Here is a 21776-nt window from a genome sequence, read left to right on the forward strand (position 1 = left end):
CCTCTGTATTTCAGGATGTAGCTTTAACCAACTGAGCTATACAGCCAGGGTTTAATTTTTATTGATTTTTAGAGAGATAGAAGAAAAGAGAGGGAGGAGGGAGAAGGGAAGCATTTGTTGTTCCACTCAGTCATGTATTTTTTGGTTGCTTTCCATATGTACCCTGACCAGAAATCAAACCCACATCCTTGTTTCCAGGCAACACTCTTAACCAACTGAGCTAACTGACCAGAGCCTTGGTTTTCTGTTTTGATCATTTACTATGGTTATGTAAGTTGTTAACTTTAAGGGTAGCGAGTGAACAGTATACATAAATTCTACAGTGTGTCCATAAAGTCATGGTGCACTTTTGACCAGTCACAGGAAAGCAACAAAAGACGATAGAAATGTGAAATCTGCACCAAGTAAAAGGAAAACCCTCCCAGTTTTCTGTAGGATGATGTGGCAGCATGTGCACATGCACAGATGATGACGTAACACCGTGTATACAGCGGAGCAGCCCACGACCATGCCAGTCAAGATGTGGACAGTACAGAGGAAAGTTCAGTGTGTTCTGTGGCTCGCTAAATTCGAATCTGTGACCAAAGTGCAACGTGAATATCGGCGCGTTTATAACGAAGCGCCACCACATAGGAATAACATTACTTGGTGGGATAAGCAGTTGAAGGAAACCAGCAGTTTGGTGGAGCAACCCCGCTCTGGTAGGCCATCAGTCAGTGACGAGTCTGTAGAGGCTATACGGATAGCTACCTAAGGAGTCCTAAAAAATCTGTGTGTGAGCCCACATCGAACTGCACTGAATAGGTATGAAACTGGGAGAGTTTTCTTTTTATTTGGTGCAGATTTCACATTTCTATCATCTTTGGTTGCTTTCCTGTGACTGGTCAAAAGTGCACCATGACTTTACGAACACACTGTACTTTGTTTTTTAACAAGAGAGAGTGGGATGGATGGACTGACAGACAGGAAGGGGAGTGATGAGAAACATCAACTCATAGTTGCAGTACCTAAGTTGTTCACTGATTGCTTTCTCATACGTGCCTTGACTGGAGGTGGGGGGGCTCCAGCCAAGCCAGTGACCCCTTGCTCTAGCCAGAGACCTTGTACTTCAAACCAGCAACCTGGGCCCTGGCCGGTTGGCTCAGCGGTAGAGCGTCGACCTAGCATGTGGAGGACCCGGGTTCGATTCCCGGCCAGGGCACATAGGAGAAGCGCCCATTTGCTTCTCCACCCCTCCGCCGCGCTTTCCTCTCTGTCTCTCTCTTCCCCTCCCGCAGCCAAGGCTCCATTGGAGCAAAGATGGCCCGGGCGCTGGGGATGGCTCTGTGGCCTCTGCCTCAGGCGCTAGAGTGGCTCTGGTCGCAACATGGCGACGCCCAGAATGGGCAGAGCATCGCCCCCTGGTGGGCAGAGCGTCGCCCCTGGTGGGCGTGCCGGGTGGATCCCGGTCGGGCGCATGCGGGAGTCTGTCTGACTGTCTCTCCCCGTTTCCAGCTTCAGAAAAATGGAAAAAAAACAAAAAACAAAAAACAAAACAAAACAAAGCAAAAAAAAACCCAGCAACCTGGGGTCATATCTATGATCCCAAACCCCAGCCAGTGACACTATGCTCAATTCAGTGACTTTGGGCTTCAAGCCAGTGACCTCTGGGCTCAAGCTAGTGACCTCAGGGTTTCGAACCTGGATCCTCAGCATCCCAGGCTGGCACTCTATCCACTGCTCCACCACCTGGTTAGGCAAATTCTACTATTTTTTAATAACTTTATTTATATATAATTCACATATATAAATATGTGATATATAAATTTACCCATTAATAATGCACAATTTAATGGCTATTAATAAATTGTTTTACAACAATTACCACAATTTTACATTTTCATGACCTCTAAATGAAACCCCATACCTTTTAACCATCACCCTTCAAGTCTCCCCTGGGTCCCCCAGTGTAATCTATTTTTTTTCTCTATAGACTTGCTTATTCTGGACATTTATTATAAATGGACTCACAACAATATGTAATATTTTTAATTACTTTTAATTTATTGTGTTAATATGAACTCAAGTGTCCCACTCAATATAACTCTCTCATCCCCACCTCGTCCCCCTCTGTCCCCCCTCTCCTCTTCCCTTTGGGATTTGCTGCCCTGTTATCTGTATCTCTGTGTTATGTATATATAATTTCACTAATCTCATCACTTTCTCTGATCCCGTCCCCTCATCCCTCTTCCCTCTGACAGCTGTTGCTTTGGTCCCTGTGACCCTGCCTCTGCCTCTATTCCATTCCTCATTCATTTTGTTCATTAGATTCCACAAGTAAGTGAGATCATATGATATTTGTCTTTCTCTGCCTGGTTTATTTCACTTAGCATAATAGTCTCCAGGTCCATCCATACCATTGCAAAAGGTAAGATTTCCTTCTTTTTCACAGCTGCATAGTATTCCATTGTGTATATGTACCACTGCTTTTTAATCCACTTGTCCACTGACGGACACTTGGGCTGTTTCCAGATCTTGGCTATTGTAAACAATGCTGCAATAAACACGGGAATGCAACAATATGCAATCTTTATTTTTTATTTTTTTTAACAGAGACAGAGTCAGAGAGAGGGACAGATAGGGACAGATAGACAGGAACAGAGAGAGACGAGAAGCATCAATCATCAGTTTTTCATTGTGACACCTTAGTTGTTCATTGATTGTTTTCTCATATGTGCCTTGACCGTGGGCCTTCAGTAGACCGAGTAACCCCTTGCTCAAGCCAGCAACCTTGGGTCCAAGCTGGTGAGCTTTGCTTAAACCAGATGAGCTGGCGCTCAAGCTGGCGACCTCGGAGTCTCGAACCTGGGTCCTCTGCATCCCAGTCCGATGCTCTATCCACTGCGCCACCGTCTGGTCAGGCTACAACAATATGCAATCTTATATGTAGCTTCTTTCACTTGGAATAATGTTTTCAAGTTTCATCCATGCATCAATATTTCATTTTTTATTGCTGTGCAATTATTCCACTCTATGGATAGACCACATTTTGTTTATCCATTCATCAGTTAATGGGCATTTGGACTGTTCCCACTTTTTCTCCATTATGAATAATGCTGCTATGAACATTCGCGTACAGGTTTTTGTTTGAGCATGTTTATACTTCTCTCTCATTTCATATCTAAGAGTAGAATTGCTGGATCATATGATAACTATGTTTAACAATTTGAGGAACTGCAAGATTGTTCTCCAAACTGGCTATGCCACTTACATTCCTATCAACAGTGGATGGGATTCTAATTTCTCTACATATTAAACAACACTTATTGTCTGTCTTTTTTATTACAGCCATCCTCGTGGGTGTGTAGTATCTCACTGTGGTTTCGATTGCCATATCTCCCATCAGCTAATAATGCTGAGCATTTTTTCGTGTGCTTATTGGCCATCTATATGAATTCTTTGCATAAGTACTATTTGGATACTTTACCCATCTCTTAATTAGGCCGTTGGTCTTTTTATCACCAAATTGTAACAGGACTTCAAATATTGTAAACATAAGCCCCTTATCAGATATATGATTCACACATAATTTCTCCCATTCTGTACATTCTCTCTTCACTTTCCCAGTAGTATCTTTTGAAGCATAAATATTTTTAATTTTGATGGTGTCTGGTTTATTTTTTTAGTTGTTTGTGCTTTGGAGTAATAGCTACAAAATCATTACTTAATTCAAAATCACAGAGATTTTCACCATTATTTTCTTCTAAGAATTTTATAGTTTTAGCTCTTACGTTAGGCCTTTGATCTATTTTTAGTTACTTTTTGTTTGTGAGGTAGGCGTTCAACTTCATTCTCTTGCAGTGGATATCCAGTTGACCCAGCACCATTTGTTGAAAAGATTATTCTTTCCCTATTGAATGGTCTTTGAACCATGACTGAAATTCAGTTGACCATAAATAGAAGGGTTGACTTCTGGACTTTCTCAATTTTATTCTATTGAGCTATATGTCCGTACTTATGCTAGTACCACAATACTATGATTACTATAGTTTTTTTTTTCTTTCTTAGTTTTAAAATGGGGAGGTGAGAGTTTTACAACGTTGTTCTTCTTTTTCAATATTGCTTTGGGTATTCTGGGTCCTTTCAATTTCCATATGAATTATAGGATCAGCTTGTCAAATTCTGTAAAGTAGCCAACTGGGCTATTGATAGGGAATGCACTGAATCTATAAATTAATTTGAGGAATACTGAAATCTTAAATATTCATTAGTCTTTCAATTCATGAACATAGGATGTCTTTTCATTTATTTAGATCTTTATTTTCAACAATGTTTTCTAGTTTCAGAGTATAAGTTTTATACTTCTTTTGTCAAGTATATTCCTAAATATTTTATTTTTGTTCATACTATTATAGGTGGAAATAGTTTCTTAATTACATTTTTTATTTTAATTTTTTACTTATTGGTTTTAGAAAGAGACAGGGAGGGAGACAGAAAGAGAGGAAGAGAGAGAGAGAGAGAGAGAGGAACATCAATTTATTGTTCTACTTATTTACTCATTCACTGGTTGCTTTCTGTATGTGTCCTAATCAGGAATCTTGGCTTATTGGGATGATGCTTTAATCATCTGAGCTATCTGGCCAGGGCTTAATTACATTTTTGGATCTCTTATACCATTTTTGTGACTTTTCTATAGATTTAAAATAAAAAAAAAAAAATTTAGAGACCTGAAGATGGCAGCGGAGTAGGCAGACGCACAGACTCCCAGCTCACACCACTGAACTGGATTACAAATTAATTTATGAACAATCAGTGTGAAAAACCAAATCTGGACTAAAAAAAATTTAAAAGAAGCATAGCCATATCAAATATTTGCAACTAAAACACATACATTGCTGAAGGGAGTATACATATAACTACCTTAGGGGAAAACATTAGCATTATTTACTAAAGTTGAAAATGTCCATAATCTATGCCCCAACAATTCTACTCTCAGAGAAACTTGTATATGTGTACCAGCATTGTCTGAAATAGTGAAAAACTAGAAACAGCTCAAATGTCTGCCAGTAGTAACTAACATCAATATAATATTGTTTATCCTCCCTCCCTTCCTTCCTTCCTTCCTTCCTTCCTTCCTTCCTTCCTTCCTTCCTTTCATTCAGTGAGAGAAGGGGAGGCAGACACAGACTCTTGCATGCCCCCCAACTGGGATCCACCCAGCAAGCCCACTAGGGGGCGATGCTCTGTGCATCTGGGGTGGTTGCTCCATTGCTCAGCAACTGAGTTCTTTTTGGCTCCAGAGGTGGAGGCTGTGGAGCCATCCTCAGCACCCGGAGCCAACTCTCTTCAATCGAGCCATGGATGCAGGAGGGGAAGAGAAAGAGAGAAGGGGGAGGGGTGGAGAAGCAGATGGTCGTTTCTCCTGTGTGCCCTGACTGGTAATCAAACCCAGGACATCCACATACTGGGATGACACTCTACCACTGAGCCAACCAGCCAGTGTGTGTGTGTGTGTGTGTGTGTGTGTGTGTATGTGTGTGTGTGTGTATAATATTCTCTAAAACACAGCTCACATTTGAATTTCACTAACTGTCCCAGAGTTGTGTTTTTTTAAATTTCTTATTTTTTTATCTTATTTTTATTCATTTTAATGCAGTGACATTGATAAATCAGGGTACATATGTTCCGAGAAAACATCTCCAGATTATTTTGACATTTGATTATGTTGCATACCCCTCACCCAAAGTCAAATTGTCTTCCGTCACCTTCTATCTGGTTTTCTTTGTGCCCCTCCCCTTCCCCCACCCCTTCTCTCTCCTTCCTCCCCCCCTCCCCACCCCCCACTCCACCCCCTATTACCATCACATTCTTGTCCATGTCTCTGAGTCTCATTTTTATGTCCCATCTATGCATGGGTTCATATAGTTCTTAGTTTTTTCTGATTTACTTATTTCACTCCATATAATGTTATCAAGGTCCTTCCATGTTATTTTTAGGTCTAGGATATAATCAATAATTAAACATTATACATAATTGGCTGTCATGTTTCTTTATTTATCCTTAATTAAAACACCTCCCCTACCTTTTTTTTCTTTTTAGTTTTTTTCATTGATATATTTTTTAATGCAGCCTATTTTGTAGAATGCCATGGAATCTGACTTTTTCTGGGGGTGTCCTTGTGATTTGGCCAAGGATAAACATTTTAAGCAAGTATACCTTATACATGACATTGTGTACTTCTCCTTGCCCACGGAGTCAACCTGTTCCATTACTTGAGATAGCAAAGTCTGATGATTGCTTATGGTTGTATCTATTGCCCAATCTCTCCACTGTAAAAATGCCTTTAACTTTTTGTAATTTATAATATGTGGATGATACTTTTGAGACCATGTGATGTTTGTTCCCAAATGACATTTTACCCAGTGGTTTTAGTATCCATTAATAACACTTGTCAGAATCAATAATTCCATTGGTGTTGAAAATAGAGACTCTCTAATTCTATCACTTTCCTACATTTATTAGTACTCTTTTGTAAAGAAAGGTTTGCCCCCACAGCCCTCACATCTCCTGCCCCCTTTGTTTATTTTTTTTAGTATTACTGTGGACTCATGTTTTTTTTTTTAATTCAATAGGTTACAATCTATTGTCATCATTCCTTCTAATACTAAAAATTACCAAATTTTGCCAATAAAATCCCTTCAATCAGGCTGTTATACCCTTTCTAAAAGTCTCTATTAATCTTTGAGTACTTTCACACTTTTTTGGAACAAGATATTCCAGGCTGTTTCCACCTCAGAGCTAGGACAGTAGGGAATGATATTTATAAGCCAAGATCTAGATGCTAAATGTTCACACTGATACTGAGATGTCACTGTTTTTAAGACCTTTCCATGGACAGAGCTAGAAAACATTAAAGTTTTTCCAGTTATGAGTTCATACTTATATCTCCAACATAAGACTAAAAGAAATATTCCTTACTTTTCCCCATTCTATATTTGAGGCTCCTTTTTTTTTCCATATAAAAACCCTTGGTACTCAACAACATTAAAATATTTATACATTTGCTATATCCTGTGAAATAACATAAAATAATTTTAAAATTATTAATACTACTTCCAACAACATAATAATTAAAATTCAAGATTTATTTGTAATTTTTTTTGCCCTTAGGATATATCACATTGAGATTGTACAGTAAGAAAACTGTGTTCACAAAAAATACTTTAATTCTTTTCGGTGTCTGGTTATAAATTTAATATGCAGTTAGGTTAATTTATTTCTGTCTGTATTCAATATTAAATTTTTCCCTATGATTTTAATTTTTTTTGAATATGTAACTCATTCATAAGGATCAAAAGTCAAAACAATATAAAAAATTATACTCATCTCCTCCCGATCTCTTCCATATAGATAAACTTTTTCGTTAGTTTCTGGTTTAGTTTTCATGTTTTATTTTGTCTTTCAAAAATATGCAGAGCCCGCCCTGGCCGGTTGGCTCAGCGGTAGAGCGTCGGCCTAGCGTGCGGAGGACCCGGGTTCGATTCCCGGCCAGGGCACATAGGAGAAGCGCCCATTTGCTTCTCCACCCCTCCGCCGTGCCTTCCTCATGGCCCGGGCGCTGGGGATGGCTCTGTGGCCTCTGCCCCAGGCGCTAGAGTGGCTCTGGTCGCAACATGGCGACACCCAGGAGGGTCGCAACATGGCAACGCCCAGGATGGGCAGAGCATCGCCCCCTGGTGGGCAGAGCGTCTCCCCCTGGTGGGCGTGCCGGGTGGATCCCTGTCGGGCGCATGCGGGAGTCTGTCTGACTATCTCTCCCTGTTTCCAGCTTCAGAAAAATGCAAAAAAAAAAATAAAATGCAGAGCCCTGGCCGGTTGGCTCAGCGGTACAGCGTCGGCCTGGCGTGCGGGGGACCTGGGTTCGATTCCCGGCCAGGGCACATAGGAGAAGCGCCCATTTGCTTCTCCACCCCCCCCTCCTTCCTCTCTGTCTCTCTCTTCCCCTCCCGCAGCCAAGGTTCCATTGGAGCAAAGATGGCCCTGGCGCTGGGGATGACTCCTTGGCCTCTGCCCCAGGCGCTAGAGTGTCTCTGGTCGCGGCAGAGCGACGCCTCGGAGGTGCAGAGCGTCGCCCCCTGGTGGGCAAGAGCATCGCCCCTGGTGGGCGTGCCAGGTGGATCCCGGTCGGGTGCATGCGGGAGTCTGTCTGACTGTTTCTCCCCGTTTCCAGCTTCAGAAAAATACAAAAAAAAAAAAAAAAAAAAAATGCAGAGAGGTGTGGAATTTGAAAATGGTTTAGAAGTGCTGAGAAATAGCTTATCTGAGAAAGGTCATCTTCTGTCTTCTTGATTATTTATCAGAGCTCAATAAAATTAAATTTTATATTCTAATAAATTATGAGAAAAATCTGTCACACTTTCCCAACTCAACAAAAACTGGACATCAGCGGTTTCCACCTGGGGTGCTGATGGTGGCACCAAGAGAGTCAAGGCCGTGTTTTACCTAAATACTAAATCTAACTTTTGACATGGGTGGGAACTTAGGACGCAACAGTAACTCTTCTATGACATTTTGAAACTCTTTGTGTTCTAGAACAGAGCCTGCAGAGGTTAGAGAACACTGCGTTCCCTAAAGATGATTAATCTGAACGTGGGGTGCTGACACAGGTGGCGCCCGGTCATGGACACTGTCCACAGAAATAACTCAAAAGGTCCCTCCAGAGAGCCTGACCTGTGGTGGCGCAGTGGATAAAGCGTCGACCTGGGAACGCTGAGGTCGCCGGTTCAAAACCCTGGGCTTGCCTGGCCAAGGCACATATGAGAGTTGATGCTTCCTGCTCCTCTCCCTTCTCTCTCTCTCTCTCTCTCTCTCTCTCTCTGTGTCTTTAAAAAAAAAAAAAAAACTGAATAAAGTTAAAAGGTCCCTCGAGAGAAACACATATACCAAATCCACCTGGTGAGCACCTGTGTCAAAGGCCTTTCTACAAAGGTTAAAAGGTCCAAATGAGTGGCCAGAACCCCTCACTAGAAGGAGGGATATCTAATAAAACTGATAATAATCAGAGAAGTCCAAAATGCCCAGGCATCATTAAAGGTGACCTAGTAGTCATCTCAAAGCCCCACTCCCCTGCCTATTTGGAGAGAACAATGTATTCTATCTTGTATGTTCTTATCCCTTGATTTTTTAATATAAAGAATTTTATTTCTAAATCTTTTTATTTCCAATTTTTATTTCTTGTTTTTTTTTTTTGTCATCAAGAAGATATCCTGAAGAAAAGTGAAATTGCTCTCACAGTTTTAGCTGTTCATATTTCATGTGGATTGAATTCATTTCTCCAACGGTGTGGTATGCAAAATATTCTCATGCTTAAAAGGATATGAAAATCAAGAAAATATTATATCATTAAAGCATGCTGAGTTTTAAAGTATTATGATAACAATGGCTATTCCTTCACCCGGGCGATCTCTTTTCAGCAAATAAACAACCTAGAATTTGACATAGCTGGTTATGTCAAATAACCAGCTAATCATTTCAGTGCCCATCACATTGGCGGTCCCCTTGTCTTCTGGTGGCTCAGCGGGCCCCTTCTGTCTTTCCAGTGGGGAAGAGTTCTTCATTGGGATTTAGTGAGACCTGTCTGTGTGGATGTATACTCTGGTGCTGTTTGGGTCAAGGAGGCCTGCACAGAACAGCATTCTGAACACACAGATACAACTTCAGAGCCCTGGGTGACTGGCAGATACACATATATATATATCTAAAGCTGCAACTCTAGGGCAAAGCAGATTTCTGGAATATGGTTTTGAGGACTTAATTTATTTTGCCAGAGGACTAACAAATCCTAAATATTACTTCTAGGGTTTCCTTTTTACAGTAAGTAGTCTTTGACTTAAAATTCAATTCAACAAACTGCTATACAAAATTTAATTCAATAAATATTGTGTCTGCTGTGTCTCAGACAAGACAGCGATGTTTCCTGAGTCTTTTACTTTCCAGCTGAAGAGTAAGAGCATAGTAACCGTGCAGCCGCAGCACAGGGCTGAGCGCCACAGAGGGAGCGCCACGCGGGAGAGCCCTGGTGCAGGAGTTGAAGAAAGGCTGAGAAAGATACTGCAGCGAAGGAGAGGGAGCGGAGGTCACCTGCGCTTTCAAGAGTTCAGACGAGGACTGGAAAGGTCGCTAATAACATTGGTGACCCTCCGAGAAGGGTGGGGGTGGGAAGTGGAGGCCAGTTGCCAGGGTGACTGGGAGGTGAGGAAATGGAGGTGAGTAACAACAGGCCACCCTCTCAGTAGGTCTGGCAGTTTACCTAAAGGAGGAGGAGCTGCAGGGTTAGGCAGGACGCACAGGGGCTCGCTCTGTCTTCAAGGGAGTGGGGCAGGGTTAGACGAACAGAATGAGCTGCAGAGAGAAAGAAGTTGCAGGTGGCAATGAGAGAAGAAATAATAGTGTGAGTTCCAGGAGAAGGAGGCGTGGCATTTAGAAGAAGGTGGGAGAATCGGGCTGATGAGGAGGAGGGCTCTTTCACCGATCAAGAGGGAAGGGGCCAAAGATGGATTCAGTTATCTGAAGTCTTCTTCTGTTGAGGGTGGGGGAGGAGAGGATTTGATGGCATGGCCATTTGCTGAGAAAGAAGGATGAAGTCATAAATTTGAGTGAGTGACAGAGCCTGCAATAGCCACTGGGAAGAAGGGGAGAAAGATCCAACTGAAGAAGCAGAAAAGAATTTATAACAGCATCAATTGGAAAGGTTGATTTCCCCGCCCCACAGCGTATGTAGAAAAGGAGTCTGTGGTCTGACATTGGGGATGTCAGTATTAAGGATTCCAGGGTCCAGCAGGGTGACTAGGTAGCAGGTGACTGAGGAGGAATGTAGGTAAAGGTGTTTGAGGATGAAGAGCGTAAGGCACCGAGAAGCCAGGAGATTGGCCAGTTGTCCCTCTGGATGGAACGTACTTCCAGATGAAGGCAGGGTGGGAGGCAGCAGAGAGTATAAGCCACGTGACACATGTTCTATAAACCAGGGGTGGGCACTAGGCAGCTGAGTACTAGTTGGAAACTGACTTTAAGAATGCTAACTTTAGGTACTTGTTCAATTGTATTTGTGCAAAGGAATCTCTGGAGTTTCCCTATTCCATCTCAGGACAGAGCAGTTTAGCAGTACTTTCTTCCCTGGGATCCCCTTCCCTGCCACCCCGGTCCCTGGCCAATAAATACTGTTTTTCTTCTCCTTAAACTTTAGGTGACTGATAAGAAGGTATAAGGTTGATGAGACCAAGAAACATATATTTTAGAATGTGAAAATGCCTTCCTCAACCTTTCAATTTCCCCTTCTAACCTCTACCACCGCCTTGAAACTTCCTTACACCCATTTAGATAGAATAACCTATCTACCTATCAGCAAATGAAGAGGTCTCTCTGGTTCTTTATAATCAGGCACATGCTTAGGCATCAAATTTGTGTCATTCCCCTGAGTATGATAAAGCTTTCTTCACTGGATACTGCCAGATTGACTCCCATTCCCTGGGGGCTCCTGCCTATGCCATTTTAATGTCTAATTTTTAATTTTAAAAGTTTTTAATGATTTGACAGAGAGAGAAGATGGGAGAGAGACAGACAGACAGAAACACTGATCTATGCCTGTATGTGCCCTGACGGGGAATCAAACTGACAACCTTTGCACATAGGGATGATGCTCTAACCAACTGAGCCACCTCCACTATTTTAAAAGCAGGAAGGGGGAAAGTGTGAATAGTACCAATATTTTCTGTTTTCATCCCATGCACCTTGAACTGAAAGTGGCTTGCGTTTTTAATGCGCTGATATCTTAATTTTCTAATTTATAGAATTTAGGGTCTCCCAAATTAGAAGAATTATGCCACAACATCAAATTTTTAAAAATGACACTGAAACAAAAGCATTTCCTATAGTCTAAAAATTCTTTATGCTGCTTCTCCACTGGTTACTCCAGCAGTTACAAATTCATTATGGGCAAACCGACACATTTTAATACATTTCATTTCTTTTTTTTTTCTTTTTCATTTCTTTTTTACCCTCAAATGCTTTCCACAAGATTTTCTTTTCTTCCCTGCCTCCCTTCCTTAATTAGAATGAGTTGAGGTAGCAAATGCTTTGCCTTAGTGCTGGGTTAAGAGCCACGTGATGGTTTCTATTTTCACCTTTTTCTTTCAGCCCCACAAGGGCTGCCAAGGATGTGGCCTTTCTGCATACCCTGGTGGCTTCCCCGCCTGGTGCTTTTTCTGGCAGGCTGGTAATGGCAAAGAGAACCAGACAGCGGAGCACTTGAACATGTGTCTCCCTCTGCCTGTCCCTCCATGTCCTCCCTCTAGCTCTCTATTCAAACATTAATTGAGCACCTACTGTGGCCAGGCCCCAAGAGAGGCACTACATCAGGCAGAGATGAAAAAATGGTTTTTGTCCCCAAGGTATTGTCCTCTGTGACCTTAGGCAAACAAAACTCTCCTTGAGTCATATGGCAAAATATGAGAAAACTAAATCAGTTTTCATAGCTGTGATTTATTTTAAGTGAGGGATGGAGAGAGAGAGAGAGACAGAGAGGAGAGAGAGAGAAAGAAAGAGAGAGGAAGAGAGAGATGAGGAGCATCAACTTGTAGTTGCAGCACTTTAGTTGTTCATGGATAGCTTCTCATATGTGCCTTGATCAGGTGATCCTTTGCTCAAAATAAAGACCTTGCGCTCAAGCCAGCAACCTTTGGGCTTGAGCCAGCGACCATGGGGTCATGTTGATGATCCTACTCTGAAGCCGGCATCCCCATGCTCAAGCTGGTGAGCCTGCGCTCAAGTGGATAAGCCCACATTCAAGCCAGTGACCTCGGAGTTTCAAACCTAGGACCTCAGTGTCCCAGGTTGATACTCTATCCACTAAATCACCACTGATCAGGCTACAGCGGTGATCTTTTTTTGAAAGAGAGAGAGCGAGAAGCATCAACTTGTTGTTTTACTTAGTATTCCACTGATTGTTCCTCATGTGTGCCCTGACCAGGGCTCAAACTGGTAACCTCGGGATTGAACCAGTGACCTTGGCACTTTGGGATGATGCTCTATCCATGGTGCCATGGGCCAGGGCTCATAGCTGTAATTTTTAAGAGTTGTTGCAGTGGATAATCTCTTGCTGACTATTTACTCTGCTCTGGATAATTTCTCTTTACATCTTTTTTTTTTTTTTTTTTTTTCATTTTTCTGAAGCTGGAAACGGGGAGAGACAGTCAGACAGACTCCCGCATGCGCCCGACCGGGATCCACCCGGCACGCCCACCATGGGGCAAAGCTCTGCCCACCAGGGGGCGATGCTCTGCCCATCCTGAGCGTCGCCATGTTGCGACTAGAGCCACTCTAGCGCCTGAGGCAGAGGCCACAGAGCCATCCCCAGCACCCGGGCCATCTTTGCTCCAATGGAGCCTTGGCTGCGGGAGGGGAAGAGAGAGACAGAGAGGAGGGCGCGGCGGAGGGGTGGAGAAGCAAATGGGCGCTTCTTCTGTGTGCCCTGGCCGGGAATCGAACCCGGGTCCTCCGCACGCTAGGCCGACACTCTACCGCTGAGCCAACCGGCCAGGGCCTCTCTTTACATCTTAACATCCCTACGGTCCTTCTTGTTCTACTTATCGATTGTTATGTGTTCCAAGAATGTGAAGGTATTTAAACAGCAAAGTAAATATATTTTGGTGTGTTATGATACGGAATACTCTACGTACATTGAGAATGATGCTTACAAAAGCTTTTAATAACATGGGGAAATGTGTGTACTATAATGTCGTGTGAAGAAACAGAAGACACAGGCAGAGAAGGGAGCTGGGAACACAAGCTCTTAAATCATTTGCTAACACCTGGAGTTTAACAGTGGTTATCCTTGAAAGGTGGGATTATAAATGTTTAAATGATTTTACTTCCTTTTACTTTTCAAAAGAAGGAATACTATAACTATGTTTTACTATAATAAAAATGAATAGTTATTTAAGATATAGAGAAATGATTGTTTTGGCAGCAAAAAATTTAAGTATGTATGCCAAAGCCAGATGTGAATAATTTTTAAAATATATTTTTGCTCTGACTTCTCCAAATCTGTCCATAAAGTCGATTTTTCTAAATTCCAAGATTATGTAACTAGTCAAATTCTGTGCCTTTCTGAGGAGTGATAATCTCAAAATACTCAGTTTAGAAAAAAATCTGAGGGCATTGAGAAGGGAAAAAGAAGGACCTATATAATTTCTTTATCTGTCAAAAATGCATGGTTTTATTTAGAGAGGTGAAAGTATAGGTCAAGAGGTTATTTCAGGAAAAGGCTTTGCAGAGAGCACACTGCTGACCACGGGTGATTTCACCACTTGAAACAGGTGCTAAGAGTTTGTCCAAGCACGATTTGGGATATCAGATCACAAACACAGGAAGGCCACAGATGCCAACCAGTACAACTCAAACACCTATAAGAGAAGACGCTCTCTCCATGCTATGGAAGAGGAAAATCCATAAGAAATAAAAAATCTGGTCAATGTTTTCCCTTAATGGAGCGGGGCAGAAAGAAAATACAGAAATGGCCAGGAGCTGAGGGGGCCTAGAACTCACTCGGGTTTCTGGGAGAGCCACAAGAGAAGGTGTTTGATCTTCTCCGGCTAATCACCCATAAGTCAATCCAACAGGGTTTGTAACAGGGCAATAGGTTTTTTTGTAACTTGACATTTCAAATTTTAGAGGCTAAAAAGAAGACTGCGCTGTTACTCAGGCACCTGAGCCTCCAGAAGGCATGGGCTGTACATGTGTCAGTGTGAAAGAGGGAAAAAGTCTGTTGTCAGCTCCTCCGGCCCATGGAGCCAACAACAAAGGTTTTCTTACGGAGCTGTGCTACTTACTGCAAGTGTGGTCCTCCGACCAGAAGCGCTGGCATCTCCTGGGAGCTTGTTAGAAATGCAGAACCTGGAGTCCACCCAACCCACTGAAGGGGCATCTGCATCTTAACAAGAGTCCCTCCCAGGTGATCTGTACCTACACTCAAGTTTACAGAGCACCTGCAATATGTAACCTGTACTTTAAGTTCTTCTGACTTCCGCTTCCCACTTGTTTTCAAACATATTGAAAACGAAACTTCTTACTGTGGCAAAGATGAATTCTCCAGTAAAGTCTGTGTGTGAGTGCCTCCAGCTAAGGTACTCAGAAGCAACTTGACATTTATCATTTCCTTTTCAAACCTGGTTTACAAAAGCAAGCATTTTCAGCCGTCCCAATCTCCTAAATTCTTTACTTCTCATCACTCTAAGAAAATTTTATGCTTGAAAGGGATATTATTTACCACATAGTTCTAGATTTTTTTCTCTCTACCTTTTTATATTTTCTGGGAAAATACTTTTCCTTTGTATGTATTCTCTTAAAGTCATTAGGAGAAATCTGAACTGTTTTTTTTTTTTTTAATGAGACTTCCCATTGTTGACATGGGGGAATCTAGGTTTGACGTGTTCTGGTTTCTAGGTTGAAAATGTGCTTGTACTGTGCTAAATTACTAGGACTCTGCCTAGGGGTGTATAACCTCTCTGAGCCATAGAAGGAGTTCAGGTGGCATAGACCCCATCATCCCACACAGGGCCATCCTTGCTTTGAGAACATTTCTCTTCATAAATAAGGGACCAGTTTCTAGTCCAGTGATGCCACCATGGACTTCAGAGTATCAGGCAAACTTGTATATCAACTTACCCTTTGACCAAGGAGAGAAAAGGCCAGAATACTTTGAGGGAAACTAACAGACAAATTCGAGTAACATTTAAAGTGCTCTTTTTATTACTGTAGTAAAGAACAGAATTGTCAGGTAAACATTTGGATTAAGCAAAAAGAAAGGGGCAGAATCTAAGGCTGAAGTAGGCAGTTCTTTGGAAGTTCAATCTTACCTGATTGTCGAATTCGTTGAAGAGTTTGCTGGACCAGAACCTCCGATCTTGGGACAATGATGATGAAGTCCACTTTGCTAAAGTGCCCGAGGTCCAGGCTCTGGCTGCCGCTGTCTGCAATCGCACACACCTGGGATAACAGTTTTCTGGCAACTGTAAGCTGTGGTTGATAAATTTGGAAGGTCTCATTATCTAACTCTAAAATAAAAACAGGCATAAGAAGAAGATTAGTTCACTTCTGTGATGGCCACTGCGAGTCCACATGGGGACATGCAGGACACAAACGGGAAAGTCAAAGCTCTGTCACCAAGAGTCTCACTTTCTATTTTCACTCTCTATTGTGCTTTAAAAGATTTGCCTATTTTCCCTAAAAACTTGGCTGAAAGGATGTGTTCAAGCATAGATGTGGTCATTTTAGGAATGTATTGTTTTTTAAATTGATTGTCTCACAAATCATTAACACCCCTCCTTGACCCAGAAATGAGAGGTAGATAGACCACACCCTCTCAGCTGCAGCCAGGACTCATCCCTGGGAAGGGGAGGAAAGAGTTTTTAGTTTTCTTTAGGACTATCAGCACCAGTCAGGTGCCCCAGCCCAGGCCCAGGTCAGGAAGGAGGCAATGTCCTGACCATCATAGTACTGAGCTCTTTTGAGATTTTCTGGATGGCATCGCAGCCAACATTTCCTCTCCAACCCATCCACTGCAACATGATCTAACGCACCCCTCCCTGTGGCTGCGTAACATAGGTCACGGAGACACGGAAAACCTTCACCTTTTTCACACTTGCCTTTGCTAGTGCTTGTGATCTGGCAGGCCTGGGTGATTGTGGTCAACTCCAGTGCTGACACCTGTACTATCTGAAGAGGCCTGACTCATGACAAGGCCAGCTGGCCACTCAATAGGTGACATATTAGAAAAACACTGCCCAGATACTCTAAGTATGTCAGTAGCTTTTTATTACAAGTTATAACCAAGTAATCAATCTTTCTCATATGTGCATGCATGCACGCATGCACTCACAAGAGACAGGCTTAGTCAGCTAAATGCCTAAGCAGGCAACATCCAATACTAAGTCTTTAAAAGGCTGATTTTTAATCAGGAACACATGTGGAAGTCTGACTGGCATGCACAAGGGCCCAACTAACCTGTGCTAATTAATATTAATATTCTCTAAAATCCAACTATGCTATGGCCAAAGCAAAGATGGTAGCCATGATGTTTCAGCCCCCACACATCCCTGACAATAGGAGATTTATATAGGTGGGCCTCCCTACTGCCTAGAGAACACACTAGAAAAGCCCAAAGCTGTCACTTTTAACAGTAACCCCAAAAGTTTCTGATCCACAAAGATTATCAATCAAAATAACTCTATCTTCCAATAATTAAGTTATTACTTTTTTCAGTTCCTAGGTTAGATGGGTGGGGACTTCCACAGATATCGACATTAACTTTTCAGACTTTAACTTCAGCAAATTTTGAAGTTTGAGGAAACCTAAAAATATCTTTAAGCAATGTTTCTTAAATAGGAAATTGATATATATGTAGAAATTGGTAAGTCCTCTGAGAATTCATAAATTCTAACTTTGTTAGTAATTTGAAGCAGTTAGTATAAACACATTTTAGATAATCTGAATGATCACTTTATTACCAAATAATATCCAGAAGTCAAAAGATTTTATTGCCTGTCCTTGCCTCTGGTTTCATGGCCGAACTGATGCCAAGCCATGTGACTTGAACTGAGGCAACCCTGATATGTACATGACGCAGTCCGACTGAGCGGAGGCCAAAGGCTGTCAGCAGCAGCTTATATGGATCTGGTTTGTATCCATGCTTCCTCCTGTACTGTTCTCCCATCCTTTCCTACGGCGTGCCTGTCCAACAGAGACCTGGGCAAAGAGTCTGAACTGAAAGGAAACCAATCTAATGTCTGAATTCCTCACCTCTGGTCCCATCATCTCCATTTGCGTCTTAGAAGCCTACGATAGGGCAGATGATGTTGTGCGATTGCTGCTTCATCGGCCAAGAAGGCCTCCCTCTCCCTGATTCTGAGTGCCGTACACGGCAGAGACTAACTGAAGGCAGTGGAGAGCCGGGAGCCCTGCACAGACTGCCGTCTAGACTCTCTCAAGCAGCTCTTTGAAGGCCTCGCGAGCACTGACAGCTCTCTGGGCACAGCTGGCGGAGCTAAGAAAAAAAAAGTACACCAAGGACCCAGGAATCTTTCCAGGAAAGAAGAGAGAATGCTTAAAGTGTTTGACTTTGATTTAAATTCTAGGAGGTATTTACTAAGAACAAGATGTTTGCTCCAGGCAACTTGGAAAGGCATTTTTAATTTGAGCCAGATTTATCATGTAGATAATGACGAAAAGCTTGACATATTCTGTGATTTGAAGACGAGACCTCAAAACCCTCAGGATGGCTTAGCCTCTATCATGTCTGTGCTGAGGGCCGATCTTCTGCTTTTGGTCTGAAAGGGCATTACCCAGGTTTTGTGTGGGAATCACAGCAGCAGCCTCCTGAGGTGACACATATTCATTAAGGTCTCCGTTGAAAGGGGCAACGACCCTGTCTCCTCTTCTTTGTTGCATTTTTTCTAGCAGCTTGTCCAGGTCATCGCCTATTACAAAGTAAAGTGGAGATAAGAAGATTACGGGGAACGTTTTCATCAGCCTCCGAGCAGGGCAGTGAGGCTGGGTTCTCATCAGATTTGTCAGCCAGCCAGCTCTTCCCGTGCGAGCTGCCACTCGGCAATGCCCACTGCAGGGGCTCCGCAGCCAGAGCTGCCCTCCGCTGCAGCGTGAGGACAGGTGGCCCCCTTTCCCAAGCTGTGGCTCTCCTGACCGCCAGCATACTGAAAGCAGGCAGGGTGGGAGCACTGTATCTCCGCTCGACATATTAAAAAACTGAGATGTGGGGAGAGAGATCCTTGCTCAAGGTCAGACAACAGAGTAATGGCTGAGCTGAGGCCTCCCACTCTAGCACCTTCTTCTGGTGTGTTGGCCACAAAATCCCGAGGAGAAACCATTCCAAATAAAGGGAGGGTGAAGGGGACTCAGCAGGCAAGCCTAAGCTCCCCACTTATCTCCTTGACAGGTGAAGATTTAAGTTCAGAACATCACGCAGCCAGGATTGACCATGTTACTGAATCCAACAGCCACTCACCTAATGATGTGGTTTTGAAATGCGATGCCAGGAAACTGACCTTTCCTGTGATGAGCTCATAACTTATTTCTTTCAAGAACTCACTTGTGGTGAGCATGCTCTCTGCCAGAGCTCTGGACTGATGCTGACCTGCGGAACAGAGGGAGAGAAGCCGGTGTGCCAGCGAACGAGTGTTCCCTGGGACACGATTTGTGGCAGCCCAAACAGGCACCACTCAAGTATGTCACGTTGGGGACGGGGTTAAAAAACTATAGCACGCCAGAAGATGGAAAATGACACAGCATTGGACATGACAATTCTAAACATAAAATGTTTATAATATGATGTTGTACGAGCAAGGGAAACACTGACACATTTTCTGTTTCTAACTGAAAACAGACCATAGTAGGAAGAACTGTGAACAATCTTTAAAAACTGAGTTTGCAAAGTTACGATGAAGGTCTGTCTTAAAAATATAAACTTATGTTAAATTGATTTTACAAATGAAAATGAAAAAGCTGAATGCATTACACTTTCTGAAGGAGACATATATATCCTAGAGAGACGGGCAGGCAGGTTTTTGTCAAAATGAGAGGGTTTGGCCTCTCTGGTGGGAAGAGCTGAGAGCCACTCACTAGAGAAGAAAAGCAGAAGTTAGCCCAAATGGCTACTCAGGATGGTGCCTGATAGAAAATGAGCACAAGAAACAAAAATATTTCCTGTAATGTACTAACTTTGTGAACCTTTTACTAAGGGTCAGCTTTATAACATTAAATATCCTCTTCAATGAGGAGCTGAATACATGAGCTACATTCCTGGCCAATATGATTAACTGGCTTAGGCCACCTGTGGCAGTGACTTTATCACATGCTAGAGTGGAAACATCTCCAACACTTTTTAAGGACAGAAGTTACATGAGACAAGGGTATCTGTTACGAGGGTATGCTTTGAAATAATGCTCCCACAACCAGCTGACAGGGACACCAGCCAAATTAAGGGCTACAAAAAAATCCAATCTGATGAGGAAAAGAAAAGTTAAAATTAGGAGGAAGAATCCAAGTGGGAGCACTTCACCAGAGATTAACTGCACAGATGCCCAAAAACACCCAATGGATATTTTTCAAATGGACAGATGATTGATAAATGACTTAAAAACAAACAAACAAACAAACAGAAACATTACTCACCTAATACTACCACACAAAATTCATTTCCTCTGATCTTTGATGCACAAATTGCCACCACATAATCTGGTAGTCTTTGGTACTGTCTCATTTCATTGAGAGTCCTCAGTGTCTCTGAAATGCCTTCCGCCAAAGAGTTCTGGGTCACAATCACATGCACCAAGTCTTGAGATACACTGGCAATCAATCTGGCAAGCCAGGGGAGCTGCCCCGGCAACACGGGTGTGCACTGAGCGCCCATCTGCAGGGCTCGCTCCCTCAGAGTAAACTCCTGCAGGGCTTTCAGCATAATCTGCTCAAACTCTTCCCTGAGAGGTATCTGATCGGGACCTAAATTGAAGAGAAAATTACAGCTTGAATTTTTTTTTTTTTAAAAAGTCACAGCTAGAAAAGAGAGAAAGACACACATCAGTGGCAGTCCCTTCTAAGCCCAACATGCCTACTCCCTCTGGCATATAATAAGCTTTTCCCTGCAACGGCCATGAGTACAGAGCCCTCACTAACCATTTTCCATTGTGAAATCGGCTTCTCTCTTCTCCACCTGCCTCAGTATTCTTTTAAAATGCAGGCTTCTATTCGCCTTATTCTAATCTTGATATCTTTAAAAGAGGTTGTACTCAGATCTACAATAGTATTAATTCCATTGTACGCCTTAGGAGATGGTCACTGAAAGTGGATATTGCCTGACTTATTAAACTTGGCGTTATGGAAATGACTAATGAAGTAAGAAGCTAACCCACTAGTATACTATAATCAACCTTAGGTTTCACTCATTTCTCATTTTATTCATAGGTACTATTCAAAAACACTTTCAGCCTGACCTGTGGTGGCCCAGTGGATCAAGCATCGACCTGGAATGCTGAGGTCGCTGGTTCAAAACCCCGGGCTTGCTAAATCAAGGCACATACCAGAAGCAACTACTATGAGTTGATGCTTCCCATTCCTCCCTCTCCTTTTCTGTCTCTCACTCTTCTCAAAAATCAACAAGTAAAATCTAAAAACAAAAACAACAAAACACTTTTAGGTATTGCCTCTATACTTAATTTTGAGACTACCGTCCAAAGGAAAATTATTAATTAATTTTTTTAAGTGAGAGGAGAGGAGGTAGATGGACTCCCACAGGCACCTCAACTGGGATCCACCCAGCAACCCCTCTCTGGGCTGATGCTCAAATCAGCTGAGGTATCCTCAGTGCCTAAGGCTGATGCTCGAACGAATGGAGCCACTGGCTATGAGTGGGAAAGAGAGAGAAGGGGGAGAGGGAGGAGAAGAGGAACAGATGGTCACTTCTCATGTGTTCCCTGACCGGGGATCGAACCTGGGACATAGATACACCAGTCTGATGCTCTATCTACTGAGCCAACTGGCCAGGGCCCACAGAAAAATTAAGTGTAATTATTTTCACTCCCGATTTATATTTAGGCAGCCTCATACTTTCCCCACCTAGAGCATGCTCTCGTATCCCCAGGATCCTGGGTTGTTAAGTATGGCATGTAGCCTCTCCCAGCCATGGTTGTGGCTAAGCTTCTATAGATGACCGGTGGCCTCTAGAATTAGGG

At 42.7% G+C, this 21776-nt stretch overlaps 1 protein-coding gene across 4 annotated transcripts in view; it reads right to left on the minus strand.

Annotated features, from left to right (window-relative positions):
* The window catches only part of GREB1L (GREB1 like retinoic acid receptor coactivator), a 363373-nt gene that overhangs the window by 58750 nt on the left and 282847 nt on the right, over nucleotides 1–21776 (minus strand). For all 4 annotated transcript variants that reach the window (XM_066247406.1, XM_066247405.1, XM_066247408.1 and 1 more), the window contains 4 exons: nucleotides 20221–20547; nucleotides 19055–19183; nucleotides 18375–18509; nucleotides 15891–16088 (listed from right to left, as the gene is read on the minus strand). In XM_066247406.1, coding sequence (XP_066103503.1) covers nucleotides 15891–16088; nucleotides 18375–18509; nucleotides 19055–19183; nucleotides 20221–20547 — 789 coding nt within the window. The remainder of the gene's footprint in view (nucleotides 1–15890; nucleotides 16089–18374; nucleotides 18510–19054; nucleotides 19184–20220; nucleotides 20548–21776) is intronic.

The sequence above is a fragment of the Saccopteryx bilineata genome, chromosome 11, assembly GCF_036850765.1.
Source record: "Saccopteryx bilineata isolate mSacBil1 chromosome 11, mSacBil1_pri_phased_curated, whole genome shotgun sequence".
Classification (NCBI taxonomy): Eukaryota; Metazoa; Chordata; class Mammalia; order Chiroptera; family Emballonuridae; genus Saccopteryx; species Saccopteryx bilineata.